This window comes from Lepisma saccharinum, chromosome 5 (genome assembly GCF_977018435.1).
Source record: "Lepisma saccharinum chromosome 5, izLepSacc3.1, whole genome shotgun sequence".
In the NCBI taxonomy this organism is placed as follows: Eukaryota; Metazoa; Arthropoda; class Insecta; order Zygentoma; family Lepismatidae; genus Lepisma; species Lepisma saccharinum.
In genome coordinates this window covers 67,722,686-67,739,138 of record NC_139233.1, presented here as the reverse complement: position 1 = coordinate 67,739,138, position 16,453 = coordinate 67,722,686, and the positions used below count along the sequence as shown (strand labels likewise).

The 16,453-nt window shown below is 34.7% G+C and overlaps 1 protein-coding gene across 4 annotated transcripts in view; it reads left to right on the top strand.

Moving 5' to 3' along the window:
- RtGEF (Rho-type guanine nucleotide exchange factor) overlaps positions 1-15,863 on the top strand; it is a 52,398-nt gene extending 36,535 nt beyond the window's left edge. For 2 of the 4 annotated variants that reach the window (XM_083122613.1, XM_083122612.1), the window contains exons 12-13: positions 13,188-13,278; positions 15,292-15,863. In XM_083122613.1, the coding sequence (XP_082978739.1) occupies positions 13,188-13,278; positions 15,292-15,463 (263 nt within the window). In that variant the 3' untranslated portion in view covers positions 15,464-15,863. Of the gene's footprint in view, positions 1-258; positions 6,196-13,187; positions 13,279-15,291 lie in introns of those variants that run through there. The other 2 variants (XM_083122615.1, XM_083122614.1) reach the window with 1 other exon arrangement.
- Positions 15,864-16,453: the final 590 nt, after the last annotated feature.

The window sequence follows — 16,453 nt, the reverse complement described above, 5'->3', positions numbered from 1 at the left end:
AGACTGTCTTGCATTGTGGTGTATATCCAAGTTAACGTGTTTGTGCATATTTGTTGTGTGTTTACCTTAATCATCTCATTGTAAGATCGGGAGAACGTACAAATGCATTTGTACTTGAGGTACAGTCTGGTAAGCATTTCATTGTAATGATAATATTATATTTAAATGCTAATTTCCTACATTTAAATGTTTCTGAAAGGAGGTTATTGTTCTTTTCCATGCTGTTCTTTTTGTTTTGGCTCTTGCCAAACTCTGCAGTGGACCTAGGCCATCTCACAAGGGGTAATGTATTGCATGATAATTATCCCAAACCTGGTAGTGTGGATTTTAATGCTAAACAAAAAATGCGTGCATCTACTTGGTGCTGTGGAAACTTTGTTGTTCGTACAATTAGAAAAACACATTTTGATTAACCAAAGGATATTTATATACATATTTTTTATCGTATATACTGTCGAAAGACTATGACTGTAATTAACTTGAATGTTTGTATTAATGTGCATGCATAATAGTGTTCACAAGAAGAGAATATAGTCAAGTACTTTTAAGTGTTCTTTTTACAAGTGCATTTTCAATGTTGTTTCATTGTTTAATATGTGCCATTTAAAAAGTATTTTGAATATATAAAAAAGTATAACAAAGTCCAGTCTGGATTAATCGTGTTAAATAATGCGTGTTTGTCTAATTTCAAGTTTTAATTTCACTATGTAACTTAATGCTTACACAATATTTATATTGCATGATGCGTTGGAACAACATTTTTGTCATGGATTTAGTAATGCTTGTATTTTTGGACTTTTCTATCTGTTGTTAAAAAGTTATTCATTATTGCTGATGGGAGATATAAAGCTATAGTGGAAACAGAACCTGATATTTGAGGAGTGCCCCTGAATCTGAAATTTTTAAACTTAAATGCAATGCTGTAACTTTACCCTATCTTGTGAGTGAACAATCTAATATTGTATTTTGGATAAAAATTCAAGTATTATACATACTTAAGTTAGAAATTAGAACGTATTTTGCATATTATTCATTTAAACTTTTGGATTTACTTGTGTTTTCTATTGGGTCCCACCCTTACCACCAAAAAACAAATAATTTCTCCTTTAATTGTTACAATTTCCATTCAACTCCACTAGAATATTCTAAAGTCAATTACCTTCTCTCTTTGTCTTAAATATTTTTTTCCACCATTTGACAATTCACAGAAATTAAAATAAATTTCTTAATAAGTAAAGAGGCAGTGTTTCGTCTGTCCCACCCATGACACAAAATTGTTCACTAATAGCTACAAATATGGGAAAGTATTTTTAAGGGTAGTTATGTTTAATCAACAGTGTTAAATTTCATATTTTATTGCACAGAAACTGTACGAAAAATGTTGCTTAATATTAAAAATGTAGTCAGCATGTCCCACCCGTGACAATGGAATGTCCCAGAATATGTTCTAGGAATTAGGAATGGACGTTTAGTGACAAAACCCAATAGTTCTTAGTGCTTTTGAAGTTGTTTTTTTCACATTTAAGTCATGTGGACTATTTATTGTGCATCGTCTGCAGGAAATTTGACATAGATAGTAGATTAAATGTACAATTCTTTAAAATATAGATAACATATCTTCTGTGATATCCATGGTGAGTTTGCCAAAGTTTGAAAGTTAGAAGAACACTGTTAACTTCACATGAAAAAGGCTAACAAAGAAAGAATAAGTGATTAAACTTCAAAACCTACATGATGCTGAATAAACAGCATTAAAAACCATGTTAATAACATGAATATTATGAACCCTCTTCCAACATAACAGAAATTATAACCAAAAGAAATATTACATTATGTAAAGACAAATAGCATTGAGAAATGCTATTTCGAAGAATGGTGGTGTGGTCAGGGAAGTTTTTCCCTTTCTATTTTTGGTAACTTTAAAACTAACATTTCTAACTTTGAACAGTTTGAAACCTTCAGAAATTAAACCACTTTTAATCATTTTACAATGAATGGCATCGCTTAAGTCCATTGTATACACAGATTAGCTAATTGAAGTGATATGTGACTATATTTTTTTTCGTTATGAACAGTTAACAGAATGAGATGCACAAGGTTGTTCTGTTTTGGCATTTTGCAACATGTATTTACACTGCTGTTTTCTATTCATTGTAACATTATCTGGCTTATCCTGTACAATATTCAAAATATTTTATATTCATCAAATTACTGACAAATGTTGCAAACCTGAGAACGAAAATATTTCCAGGTTGCAGACTAATACTTGCCTTTTTCATGTATTTTTTATCACAACACGACAAATGCTTCATGAACCACGATCAATTACTGTATTTGAGTAGTATACACAGTTTTTAATATTTTTTCCATTGTTAAACCAAATGTATAAATGTATCTGTTTGCACATATTTAAAAATTGTGTACATATTTGTGCAGGAAAGCATTATTTAATGGCATCATTTGCTGTACAAATTGTATGTAACAAGAAGAATCATATTTACCAGTATAATCACATTATAGCCGGACACTGTGGCTGAGTGGTTAGCACATGCCGCTGCGACACCAGGAGTCCTGGGTTTGAATCCCGCTAGGGCTTGGTTGTTTGTGAATGTCCATTCATCAATTTCATCACTCATCCCCATCTTCGCAACTTAGCCACGAGGCAGCGAAGTAAAATAAAATAATAAATGAATCAAACCAATAATTTTCACATAAACACACACGTTCCTTGTTGAAAGAAAATCTGCACTTCTGTATAACTTTTAAAAGAAATTTTTAATACAACAAAGCTGTAACATAAAGATGGAGAAGATTTGTTATGTATATCCATGGCTGCTTTCCTTATCCAGAACCCTCAACTTACAGTAATAAAGGGAATTTTAAACTGCATAGCGAAACAGCTCTCCGAGTCAGGGCATACCATGCAGCATTTTCCTCACGTGATGCATGGTCAATGCATTGAGTCTCATCACTGCTGAATGAAGAAAATCTCATTTTGCCAAGTTTTGTAATGAGATGAAACTTATCGAGAATTCTAGTAATACCAGAGCCCATAACTTCTTGTTCAAGTAGCTACCAAATACAGCTATTTTGGGGCTCCCACTGGGAATCAAACCCAGGACCACTTGCACCATGGGTAAGAGTGTTAGCCATTGTTCTATGTGGAATCCAATAAAGATAAATGGGACTGTGAAGTTAACAGGTTCCAAATACGAAGCAGCTGTACGGATATATCAAAACATGCCACCACTTGGACAATGATCAACAGTATGTGAAATTTTACCTCTCAACACCTCTTGTGCAGTCATGACCAGAATTTTATATTTACTATGAAAATACAAACTGATTTAAAAATTGTACTTGTTAAATCTAACAGGAGCAATAATTTTGGAATTTGCAATATACGATTAATATCCAGACTGGACTAGATAAGTCTGTTGTTGAGTTCTTTGAATAAAATATAGAGTAGTTGTAGTTGTGTTATTTTACATTGAGATAAAATGTCTTATTTATTCTAAAGAATCCTTCTATGTATTTATAATATTATTTTATTTTGTACTGACGTGAATTCTTAAGAACTGTAATGCATATCAGTGTGTTACATAAAAAATATTGTCTTCCTTGCAAATATTTCTAGTCGTGCATTATGGATAAGTTCAGATTGCATGAATATTGTTTTAGATGCTAGTGGGATTGTGCAAGATAATAAGTTGATAGAATTAATTTTTGTTTTTTCATTCAGAGTTTTTGTATGTCTTAATTATGTATTGAATTTTGATAAAATTTGTTAGTTTTTGTATTATTAGAATTCTTTATTTCAGTGAAAGTGTTTTTCATATATTTCTTAATTTTGTACTTGATAGAATAAGTTTGTAAGTGGTAAAATTTATTTGTTTGTAAGGAAAAGTGAGTTATATCTTTTTCCTGCCTTGTTATGTGTGCTTTTTCATTTATAATTACACATTTGTGACTGATTTTACAAGTTTGCAAAACTGTTGTAATAATAATAGTTGTACTGAGTCATCAATTGCATTAGTCATCTGTATTGTTAAGTCTCATTATTAACATGAATATTATTCAGTTATTGTGAGTGAATTGGTAGATATTAGTTATGTAACAATGTAAGGAATTTACCAATTCTGATACATATGTTTATTTAATATAAACAGGATTACATTTTCAGTATGCCAAAAATAAAATATTACCAAAATTTCTGTCTGAGAAGGGGGTAATATTTTTCAAGACCTGAAAGCAGTACATGAAAACAGCTTAAAAGCTACATTTGTTATTTTTATTCTAACAAGAGAATAGTACAACACGTGCAATGTATTCAACTTGCCAGTGTATGATCAAACTATGTGACCTGAACTGCTATATGATCAAACTGGTGCAAGAAAGAACTTGAACATCGGAATTGGTTTATACAAGGAAATGTCAGTAAGTAGGTCAGAAACAATTATAGGATAGCTGATAAAGGGAGTTAGTAGTTCAAAAGTTGTCGGTAGATGTCAGTTATGTGAGAACGTTTATCCTGATACAGGTCCTGTCACCAAGTGGTATGTTGTCTGTTGTTGCCAAACATATGCTTGGTGCAAATATGACAACTGACCATGGTGTTGCAAGAGTATTTGAAGAAGCAAGTAAATAATGACAGTGGCACCAAGTTTTCAAATTCCCCTTGCAAGGGAAGCATTCTCCGCCCAATGAGAGCAGCCTCCTACAATTTTTCAGCTCAGTATAAAAAATGACAACCATGTCCAATGACAACCATAAAAGAACTTCGACAATTGGGTGAGCAAATTCCCTCAAGAATTGCTCAAAAGTTACCAATCCACAACTGGATAATCAGATTTCCTCAAGAATGCTCAAAAGTTAACGATGAAGGTCAACATGGTCATCCTGTTGAGATTGTGACCAGAACAAATGTCTCGAATAGCAGGAAGGGTTCGAGCTGCCTTGTTATGGCTGACATTGCAAAAACTCCGATAGGGATAGGACAATTTCAGACCAAGGATAAATGCAACCTTTCATGTTGAAGTGAGACAACTAGTCACTTGCTTGCATGCATGTCACTCAGACTTGACCTTTTCCTCAATGGTGTGCATCATGTTGCCTCGATCTTTGATCACATGTGTGCAGTGAATGCTTATTATTATTATTATTATTTACCAAAGGGGGTGGGGAGCTTGTGTCGCTTGTTGTTTCTATCTGAATACTGGCTAATGCATGTTCATTTGAATGTCTGAAAAATGTGCTCATGGTGAGAGCCAAGATGACATGGAATGCAAGTTATGAATTTCGCTGAGACAGTAAAACCATGAACTTTTCTGTTGGCAGAAAAAAAAATATCAGGGTACTGGTAGAGTGGCAGGATAGGTTTTTTCAATTACAGGGGAAGGGGTCTTACTTTGAGAAATAAGGAAATATGCAAATATAATCATAAATGATTTTCACATTTGTATTCATTTTAGTCAGTTTTATAGCTGTTTGTGACCTACTTTCCAACTTTCCTTTGTATATTGGATTTTTACTGCAGTTCAACTGAAATTCATATATTGTAAATCTGCTTCCGCACAAGATTACATTGTGCAGAATTAAGAATATGAAGCTTGTGTACTGAAAGAAAGTAATTCTTGTTGGAAGTAAAGTAAGACTGTGTTTTGAAAATGAACTTGTCCTACTTTTAAGAATCTCGGAAAAACTGTGACTCCAATGAAGTTAGAAAGGTTTAGCAGCAAGCAGAAAATTGTGGGTTTTCATATATGAAAGATGATAGTGACAAGTATGAGGCTACGTGTAGAACACTTTTATGTGGGAAAAAAATAAAAAGAGCTGATAAATTGATAAATTAATAAAATCTTAGAAAGTCATAATTAAAATAATATATAGCCATCTTTCAGGGATCAACTTAATTCTCAATATTTTTTATTTATTTTTGCAGCACACTGAATAGACAGTGTATATTATGCTTACATGAACATGTTCTTTATTACAGTAGAACTTTTTTTTTTGTTTTCAGTCCTTTATGTAATGCAAATTATACATATAAAAAGAAGATACATGCAAATACACACATACTCATACACACACGCACGCGATGGTGCTAAAATGACTTAGTGGATAACAATTATCTACTGGTCAATCTGTGATCCTTTTGAAAAATGTCAATTCTTCAATGACTTCAAACTGTACATACATATTTTGAATCTGCATGATTACCCGATGAGAAAGATATTCATATATAAAAAAAAGAAGAAAATATCTTACCTTGAATAAAAATAAAATGTGTTTTGTAGGTGTATTTATTTCCGTAGGTTTTCTCATTTAAATTAATGGTGGTATAAATTTCGGTTTGCATCAAAACGCAAAATAGAGAGGTCTTTAAAATTGGTGTATAATATGTATGGGGAAGGGGTAGATTTAAAGGGTGTTTATACTGGAAGAAAATTAATTTATTGTATCTTCAAAAGCTCAAGTTGGTTTCATGCACAATTTATCTAAAAATATTAACAAGCTTAAAAAAAAAGTTTGATTATGGTGGGTGTGTTTGTATGTTACTACTGTTTATATTGTTTCCAATTATTAATATTGTATCTGACTGGTACAAAATAAAGGTTTTCAAGATATGTGAGTCACTGTAATACCTTTATGGTATTTGTTAAAAATATTGTAATCAAGATGTAAATCTGGACACCATGAAAGTTTGCATCTATGGTTATAAGTACTTATGAACGATACTGTCATAGCATGATGGTTAATAAATTGTGCATATACTAATACAAATTATAGTAAATTTTTGTAAAGAGGACATAATTTCTTGAGTTAAAAGGTTGAAACTGAAATACTTTTTTTTATCATTAAATATTGAAATTATCGGAATTTAAAATGTTAAAAGTAGTTTGTTTAGTATGTTGGTGATATATAATGGTGAGTGCTGTAAATTTCAGTTTCTTTTGAATCTCTAGTCAGTATTTTACATATCTCATGTTGGAAATACAATCTTGAAATTATAGAATATAAGTGCATGGTATTGCAATGTACATTAATGTGAGGTTACAAAATATAATGACTGTCTAACCTTCCTTTCAAAGAAGCCACAGTGCCAAAGAGTGGAGGGTTAGAGGATGTATAACCCCACTGACTTAAGATTTCCTTAGAGAGAACGTCAGAAAATGATAAAATTAGTACTGAGTAGCAGAAAAATTGAGCAACAAACACTCTTTTCCTTTATCAAGCCTGATACATAGGATGTGGTAAACATTTGTGATGGAAGTTTTACTACATTTCTCTCTTTTCTTGTCACATTACCAAGCAATGGAATGGGTTTAATTTATTGAGAAAAATTTTATTTTTTATCTCTTACGGTGACTGCTGCACTATCAAGTTGTTGACCCTTTTTTGGCTTTATATTTCTAGGAAGAAAAGTGCCGTGAAATAAGGGTGTTTTACTCTGGCAGTGACTTTATTGCTGCTTACAGAATTTTCAAAATATGCAGAGGTGACAAATGTCAATTACCTATAATCTTTATTCAATCTTACTCATTTTTACCCACATGCAACTTTTATTCCTTCCCCAATCTCTGATGAGGAACCTGGATGGGTCCAGAAATTCTAATCATTATTTAGGCATCATTGTGTAGGCATTAATTTTTTACACTTTTTTTGATTCGGATGATGCATGATGAAAAGATAAAGCTTTTTTAAATGTTGACATTGTTGTTTTAATGTTTGGGATTCAATGGACACAGTGAATTCTGCAACACGTTTGCTCTGCTGATCAAAATTTGAGTACTCTACTCAGGTGCTGAAATTTTTTGCCTAACAGTATGTGCTTTTTATGATCTGTTGTTGATTACAGTCAACAGAGAATGCATTTCTTATACAGTAAAGGTTAACATTAAAAAAAAGTATCACATGTTAGCACATGGCATCAACTTTTCTGTTGTCATCCTTCATAGCATATATGATTTAAAAAAAAATGTTTTAAGGATAGTAATTTTTGCCATTTACAACACAGAATAATTTTGGTAGTTTTTTTATGTGATTTCACCTAGTTTATGTAATACTGATAAAAGTTGAAACATCTTTGCTATACTTGAACCCAAAGAAATCAAGCCTACAGATATTTGTCCAGTTCACTAATTGTTTTGATCTCAGCATCAATATTTCTTCCTCTAGACGAACTAGTAGACCGATTCAGGTTAGGGTAACATTTCATTCACACTGTGCACAAAGGTTGCAGCACTAATGAACAGATCTAACAATGAACTGAAACTGCAGCAGATCTCTGGTGTTATGTGGACTCTACAGCAGCACTAAAATGGGTATGCTTCTTTCCCTTTGCCCCAATCACATAGTAGCATGCAAGCGCCAACCAACACTTTCTGCAACGAATATGTTGATAATCATAGCTGACATCTTGTGTTATCATAGGTGATTCAACTAAGATATATTTTCACAGGCTATAATTTTTTGATAGAAAAAGTTCCTTCTTGTTATATTGAAGAAAATTGGGTAAGTTGTGTCACTATTTTTATTGAATATAGTTCATTTATTAGAGCTGCCAAAGTAACTTAACACGAACTATTTGGAGAAAATAGTGATTTAATGTAGATAATTTTTTAGATCTGTCACAATAGTTCATCATTTTCTACACAAGTTTTTGTTAGCTATTTGGATAGCTCTAATAGATTACAATTTATAAATAAATTAATGAAGTGTGAACTAAATGCAAATATTTTGTAAAGAAAATAATATATGTGCTAGAAAGAAATAATAATAATGAAACAAGTAAATGCATAGATTTTATACATTACAATTTGTTTATTAGAAAAAGGCAATACACAGTATGATTGTTTAAATTTGACTAGTGATATTACCTTATGTACTGCAAAGGTCTGATTTCTACGAACATCAATTTCTCTGCATTGATGTAAAACGAATAATTAATATAATTGTCCGTGTATTGCATTTATTAATTTTCTAATACTGTGTTACTGCAGTTTTGATTACATATAGTTTTTACATAAGTAGTTCAGCTAAAAGTTTTCACTACTCAAAGCAATGGAACAGCCAATTCTTTTTCAGCCCTTCTTTCAGTTTACTTATTTGTTCTGTTGTGTCCCTAGAGTATCTGAAAAGGAAATAACTTTCATAAACTCCCATGTAAAATTGTAGCTTCTGTATACCACTAGCCTGTGTAGGCAGTTGTGTTGGGAAGAAAAAGGATGAAATACAGGAAAAGATGGCAAAATGTAAGGGTGACCACTGAAAGAAAGTAAAAGACGACACACCACTACATGTAGATCTTCCCCTTACATTTGGCTCCTCGCACTTGTCCTCAAGGTAAAGATACCACTTGGTTGCTTTGAGCATGTTATCTCACAGAAGAAATAAATAGCAATTATAGCTATGAGGCTGTGCTGTATGGATACATATATATAAGATAGGAACTGCTGTTTTTCAAGTGCTGATGTCAAAACAAGCCTCAACAAGCAATATGTTAGTAAGAAAAGTTGTTTGGCATGATGTTGCCTAACGCTATGGAACTTTGTTGGTTCTGTATGGTACTTCTTTACCCCATAAACAGTGACAAGATTGCATTTTGTTGAAGACATGTATATCTGTCAGCCGGAGTCCCCCCACGTGGCAGTCAGTAGGTGGAAGCTATTTATAAAAATATCAGATCCTTGAAATTATTAACAATTATAACAACATGCTGATATCCCAGTACAAACCGATAATTGCAACCAATTTATCTATAACAGCCCCAATTATAGTAACCAGGGTACCTAAAAAATATATGTGAGAACATATTATGTTCGACAGTCAAAATGTGCCTTTCATAATCCATAGATGGCATAGTTTTGAGTGTCACCGTCAAGTGCTTTCTTAACACAGACAACAGACAAAAACATTATAGATGCTATTTGTGAAAATTTTGCTCATAATATAAATTTGCTTATTTAATTGTGGCTTAATTAATTGTGGTGCAATTAATGGAATATGAGGCCATTGAGTGGAATATTTGGCCATTGAGTAATACATTTTTTAATACTCCTCTTTACTGTTCTGGAACTGTGAATATATTTCCAGTACCACCTTGAAAATATGTTATAGTTTGAAATCCCATTGTAATTTTTAATTTGGTAGAAAAAGATCTGGTTCCAAGTTTCATTGCATTTTTTTTTAAATAGGCTTACTTCTAATCATAGACAATGTTTAACTTGACTGCATTCATTCATACCTTTATTACTTACCTTGGTGGTATTTTTCTAATATGGAAGCAATTCTCTCTGGTTTATGCTGTGTGTTTTTATTCAATGGTAAATCATTTATTATGCTGGTACCTTGTACTTTACCATGCCTTGTCAGATGTGAATAAATACATAGTTTTATAAAGTGATTGCATGTGTTTGATTTCCACAGTTTTGACTTTTTTTCAGGAATGTTAGTTTAATTCTGTACATAGATGTTAAGTGATAAAATTGGAATGTTAATCAGTTTTTTTAATCATGTAGCCAGGCACCGTGACAGGGTCACATCACGCTACGATGCCAGGGGTCCTGAGTTAAAATTCCAACCTGGGCATGGATGTTTGCGAGTGTCAATTCATGAATTTCATCATATCATCACTCATCCCCATCTTCGCAATTAGCCAAAAATGGCACAAAAGCGAAGTAAAATAAAGCAAATCAACCTAATCATGTACTGCTGTTGTTGACTTGATAGAAAGAAAGACGAGAGTGTGTGAATGGGTGTGTAAATGAGATTAGTATAATTTGATGTGCCTTATTTCATAGATATTTAGTAGAATTAATGTTGTGCATATACAGCATTTAGTTTTAGAAACATGGTTGATAAACATAATTAAATGATTTGTATTTATCTTCAGTAATATAGCTCAGGTAACAGTAAGTATTATTTGATCTTTATTCCTAAAAACATAATTTTATGCAATTTTTTGAAAGTAAAAAAAATATAACGTTGCATAAAAGTTACTGAAAACATATTTTGAATAGATAATATAAAATTAATTCATAAAAATAATGTAAAACCTTTCTATTTGGATCAAAATCATCCCTAACTGCACAATCATTGTAAGAAATTTCCACAATGTGGACATAAATTATTAAATGCTATTTTCAAGAGTATAAACAAAAGCACAACTTAATTCGACAAAAGTGCAAGTGAAATTTAGCAACGAAGAAAACATGACATCCATCAGTTGAAATTTGAAAGAAGTGGTTACCACACTCGTGCACAAGATATGCACATCATTCATTCACAATGGAATTTTATAGTGAATGACAAGCTATGCCTCTCGCTCGTCTGGAAAAGGTTAAACACAAAATCCATTTCTCCCCACAAAGCTGTTGCCAAAATAATGAAAAATATACTTTGCATAATTCACAGGATATTTAGACTCCACGGAAGTGTCACGCAGCATACTTGTGGACTCTGCAAGACACCTGGACTTGGGGAAATTATTGGCCAGTTTCAGTGATTAAAATTGAACCAATACTTTCAGATACCGATACCTGATATTGGCTCAGCACTAGTTTTGACTTTGTTCAGAACAGAATAGTTTTGAGTGAAATCCAAACCATGTGTTTCTAGAGGGATTTAAACATGGGAACTCTTGATATTATTAGCCACCATCTGTTGTCCTCCGCAGTGTTACCAACAAGTTTGTAATCAGTAGAGGTATGCATATTTCCTTTATGAAGAAAACACAAAATGTGAAGTAACACATTGTAATGTTAATTTTTCATGTTTCTGAAAGGTGGGAGGTTCATTTTTCTACCCTGTTTTGTCACGAAATAATGTGAAATAGACTCTTTTAACATGAAATTTTGAATTTATTTACTGATGTGACACTTTCTGAAGTCAGAATTATCCTGCAAGTTATGCAATTCAAGGAAAATTACTTAATCCTGCTGTAAATATTTGAAAAGCAAGAATGGACCCCTTTATACAGGTAAAAAAAAAAAAGGTAAAGTGCTCCCCTGTGCTTAGCACCACGCCATGAAGGCATATAGGGGGTGTGGGGGTAACACCCCACACTTTCTTGATCCAGTCTTGAGTGGGGGTGATGTGATCAGCATCATGCCCCTGACCGCCTTTACCCCCCAGGTACCGATGTGATTCGACGCTGGGTGGGCACCGAGGCCGCTTCCAACGTTAGAGTGTCTGACTACCATGCTAAAGGTCCCAGGTTCAATCCTCGGCCGGTTCAAATCCAGGAACTTTTCTAACGGAAGCGGCCCTGGCACCTACCCATCATTAAATCACATGGGTGCCTGGGGGAAACCCGGAGGGGTAAAGGCAGTCAGGGACGTGATGCTAATCACATCACCCCCACTCACGGCCAGATCAAGAAAGTGTGGGACGTTACCCCACACCCCCTATATGCCTTCATGGCGTGGTGCTAAGCACAGGGGAGCACTTTACCTTTTTTTTTTTACCTGTATAAAGGGGTCCATTCTTGCTTCTCAAATATTTATTTAATATTCTGGTAATGACATAGATGTGTTATTAGAAGGGATATGTTTATTTTGTGAAGTAAGTGCAGTTTTCAAATCAAATTTAGGATTATATTCACAATTGATTCTGTTTTTGTACCGAAATTTTGCTATTTTATTTACCAAAAATATGTGCCTCTAGTAATCAGTCTCCCACGGAACATTGGCCAGTTCAGACATGAATTGTGACAGTGAAAGCATCCATCCGAATAGGTTCCATACAGGAGATGTAGTGGGCATTGTGCACTTGAACCATATTCTCTGGTATCCTGATGCTTCTCCTCTGACCTGGAGACTTTGGTTCTGAACATTGTCATTAGCTCTTCATGGTCTGACATGCCTTATTACACTATGCTATGGGTTGATGGAAATCGTTATGTCGCAGTAACTGCAATGTCTCCAGAATGGAACCTCTTTGGATGAACACGTACCTCCACTGCAGCAAAACATGTGTGAACGGTGAACGAGCCAAATGGCAGACTGACTGTGAGCCTTGATGCTGCCTAATATATATCTCATGACCTTGCTACATTTTCACATGAGAATGAAAGATTATGATGGATGCCATTTCTAAAACACATTTAACGTATATTTTTACACGAGTGTGACATAAAAGAAAGGCACATATTGCAATTTATTCTGACAACTTATCTTGTCTTGCAGCTCTTTTGGACAGCCCACAAGTCCTAATAGCGGAAGAAGAAAAGATAATAGTAGAAGAAATTTCTGGCAACCAAACTATTGTTGAAGAGAAGTAAGTGTTGTAATTGACACATTTTTTTTTAATATATTGCCTGCCTTTGTTTAAATAAGTTGGAATTATTGGTGGTTGCGGTAAACGCGGTTTAAAATTACTTACGTGAAATTTAGAAGATTTCGCACATCCGCGTTGCACAATTTAATGGTTCAATCCTATTAATTTCGAAGATCCACTGTCTTCATTCACAAAAGGGTACGGCGTTTGAAGCGGAGATGGTACCGCGTCACTACATTGTTTGTTCCCGGGTGGCGGTGGTTGCGATTTTTCCCGTTCGGCAGCACTGGCGCGCGCATCCCAACATAAACTTCACCGTTGAAAGGGAACAAAATGGCCACCTCAACTTTCTCGACCTCAGCATCCAACGACTCCAAGACAAGTTCGTCACATCCGTATACAGGAAACCAGGCTCGGGCACCCAGTATATCCATGCAAAATCCAACCACCCACCAAAACAGAAAGCTGGAGTGTGGATGAACTTTTACAGAAGAGCTTTCACACACAGCTGCACAGAAGATGACCTGCAAGATGAAATAGCGTGCGTAACGGAAATAGGCCTAAACAACGGTTACACCGAGCGCCAACTATCCATGTGGTGCGCAAAAACAGAAGCCCAGTTCAGACACCCAAGAAACAGAGATAACCCGAACCAAAATCCTAAACCCAAATGGATCGCCTTTCCTTACCACCCCACCACATCTGGAAAATTTGCCAAGGCCCTCAAACCCTTCAACATCCGAGTAGCACACAAACCCATATCCCAAATCGGAAGGGCACTACCCAACTTCAAGAGATACTACCTACCCAAACTTGCATCCCCCGGTGTCTACAAGACCACATGCCAATGCCACAACACCTACATTGGCAGAACCATCCGCACCAACGGATTAACGAACATGTAAAAGATGCCAAAAACGACACACCTAAATCAGGCCTCTCCCAACACCTCCACTCCACTAACCACACCATCTCCTCCATATCCATACTTCACCCAACCGGCTCTGTCATAGAAAACACCATCAAAGAAACCCATGCCATCATCCAGCAGAAACCAGCACTAAACCTGGACAATGGACAAGCACACCCAACTTGGCGCCCTGTCCTCAGAAAGATCCCCGACCTGAAAAAGAAAAGATGCTATGCACATACTCGACCCCCCTCCAGCCACGCGGGGAACAGGAACGGCACATTACCGAGCAACACGCCCTAGCCCCCCAACCCCCAACTGACAACGCCACCAGACAACAGGAAGCAGACGACGCAAACCAAGATGCACGCGCCAGTGCTGCCGAACGGGAAAAATCGCAACCACCGCCGCCCGGGAACAAACAATGTAGTGACGCGGTACCATCTCCGCTTCAAATGCCGTACCCTTTTGTGAATGAAGACAGTGGATCTTCGAAATTAATAGGATTGAACCATTAAATTGTGCAACGCGGATGTGCGAAATCTTCTAAATTTCACGTAAGTAAGTTGGAATTAGAGAAAGAAATTGGAATATTCATCTCTACAGATACAGTAGAAGTGTAGCTATGAAGTAAGATGACTATCTTTTGTACTGTTATTTGTTGATATGCAGATCATTGCAAAACTACCTTTTAACGTGGAAACCGAAGAACATTGATATGGAATGCTTTTAAGACTTTGATTATCAGTTTATTCCACACAAGAAATTCTAGAAATTAATGAATTAATGGCTCAAGGCAGATGTTGCCCAAGAATGCTAATTTTGAGGGTGTAAACTAAATAAGAAAGTACCAAAGGGTCTTAATTTAAAGTTTTGTGACTAGTTCATGTTAATCTGTGGTTAACTTTGAGGCATTTACAATCTTTTAATAATTTCCAACTGTCCGAGAATAGATATTCTAAAAATATATGCAACAAATTGTCATTAAAAAAAAAGAAATTGATGGGCATTTTTTTCCCACCTAAAAATTTATTCTCAAAAACTTTAAAAGTGTGCTCTTTTACAAATATTTTCTGCTAAATCTCTGAAACAAATATTTCCAGGAGCTTGGTGGATACCGTGTATGCACTAAAAGACCAAGTGAAAGATCTCCAATTGAAATTGCAGCAGTTGTCGACGCACTTGGAAGAGGAAGTTAAGGCACGTCGCCATCTACAGAATATCATCCGCTTACATCTCCTACCCACCAGAGATGAGATACATTGGTCCGAGTAGATCCATTAATATTTTATAATTACCAGTGATAACAACAACATGACATCCATTGTGTGTCTCATCAAGTATGTATTTGTAATGTATTGTACCCACAGGTTTTCTGCCACAATTGAGCTATCAAGTGTTTCTTACACATACGCAAATTATGCATCTGCATTGTGTATGGTACTATGAACTGGCAATTTGGTCCCATCACAGATTACATTCCAGTAAACTTAAACACCAGTGAATTCCAGATGTACACCAATGAAAATTTAGTCCCACATCTGTGTTTCAAGCCAAAGTGAAGTATTTAGTGCATGAGCACACAAGTTAGTTTTTTTTTTATTTATTTATTTACCTTTTCTGTGCAGATCTTTACAATTAAAAAATTATAGATGCCTGAAAAATAGTACATCAACATTGCCGAGCATGCCAGTGATAGATATTTTTCTCACAAAAAAAAAAAATCAGTGTTGCAGCAACTACTGCATGCTTAAAAATGAGATGTGTGTGGTCTTGCTAGTAAGGACACATGAGCTTTTTTTAGTGCAATTTGTGTCACACTTCATCAATGTATTGTTAGTACAGAATACCAAGTGCTTCAGCAGTGATACTTTTTTTGGTGTGCATATCTGAGTGTGAATTTTTTAAATGTTGCAATCTCCTTACAAAAAAAAAACACTTTTGCCCATGCCCTCTTTGTAATTCATGCTTTTGCATAGCACATACATTGTTCCAGTGACATTATTCAATTTGTTTGTATTCCTAGACAAATGGATTGATAAAAGCCTGTTAAAGAACCACAACCCCAGTATAATATGTTACGTTTACCTTTCGTGACAGTGTTAGTAAAATAATACAATATATGTTCAAACATGGGCCCAAACAAAAATAAAAATATGTAAATGATAAACTGCTTTAAGGTACACACAGATAGGAATATGTGAAAAAGAGAAAGAGCTGAAGGGCTGTAAATAAAAAAAATGGAGACAGGAAATTTCTCATAGA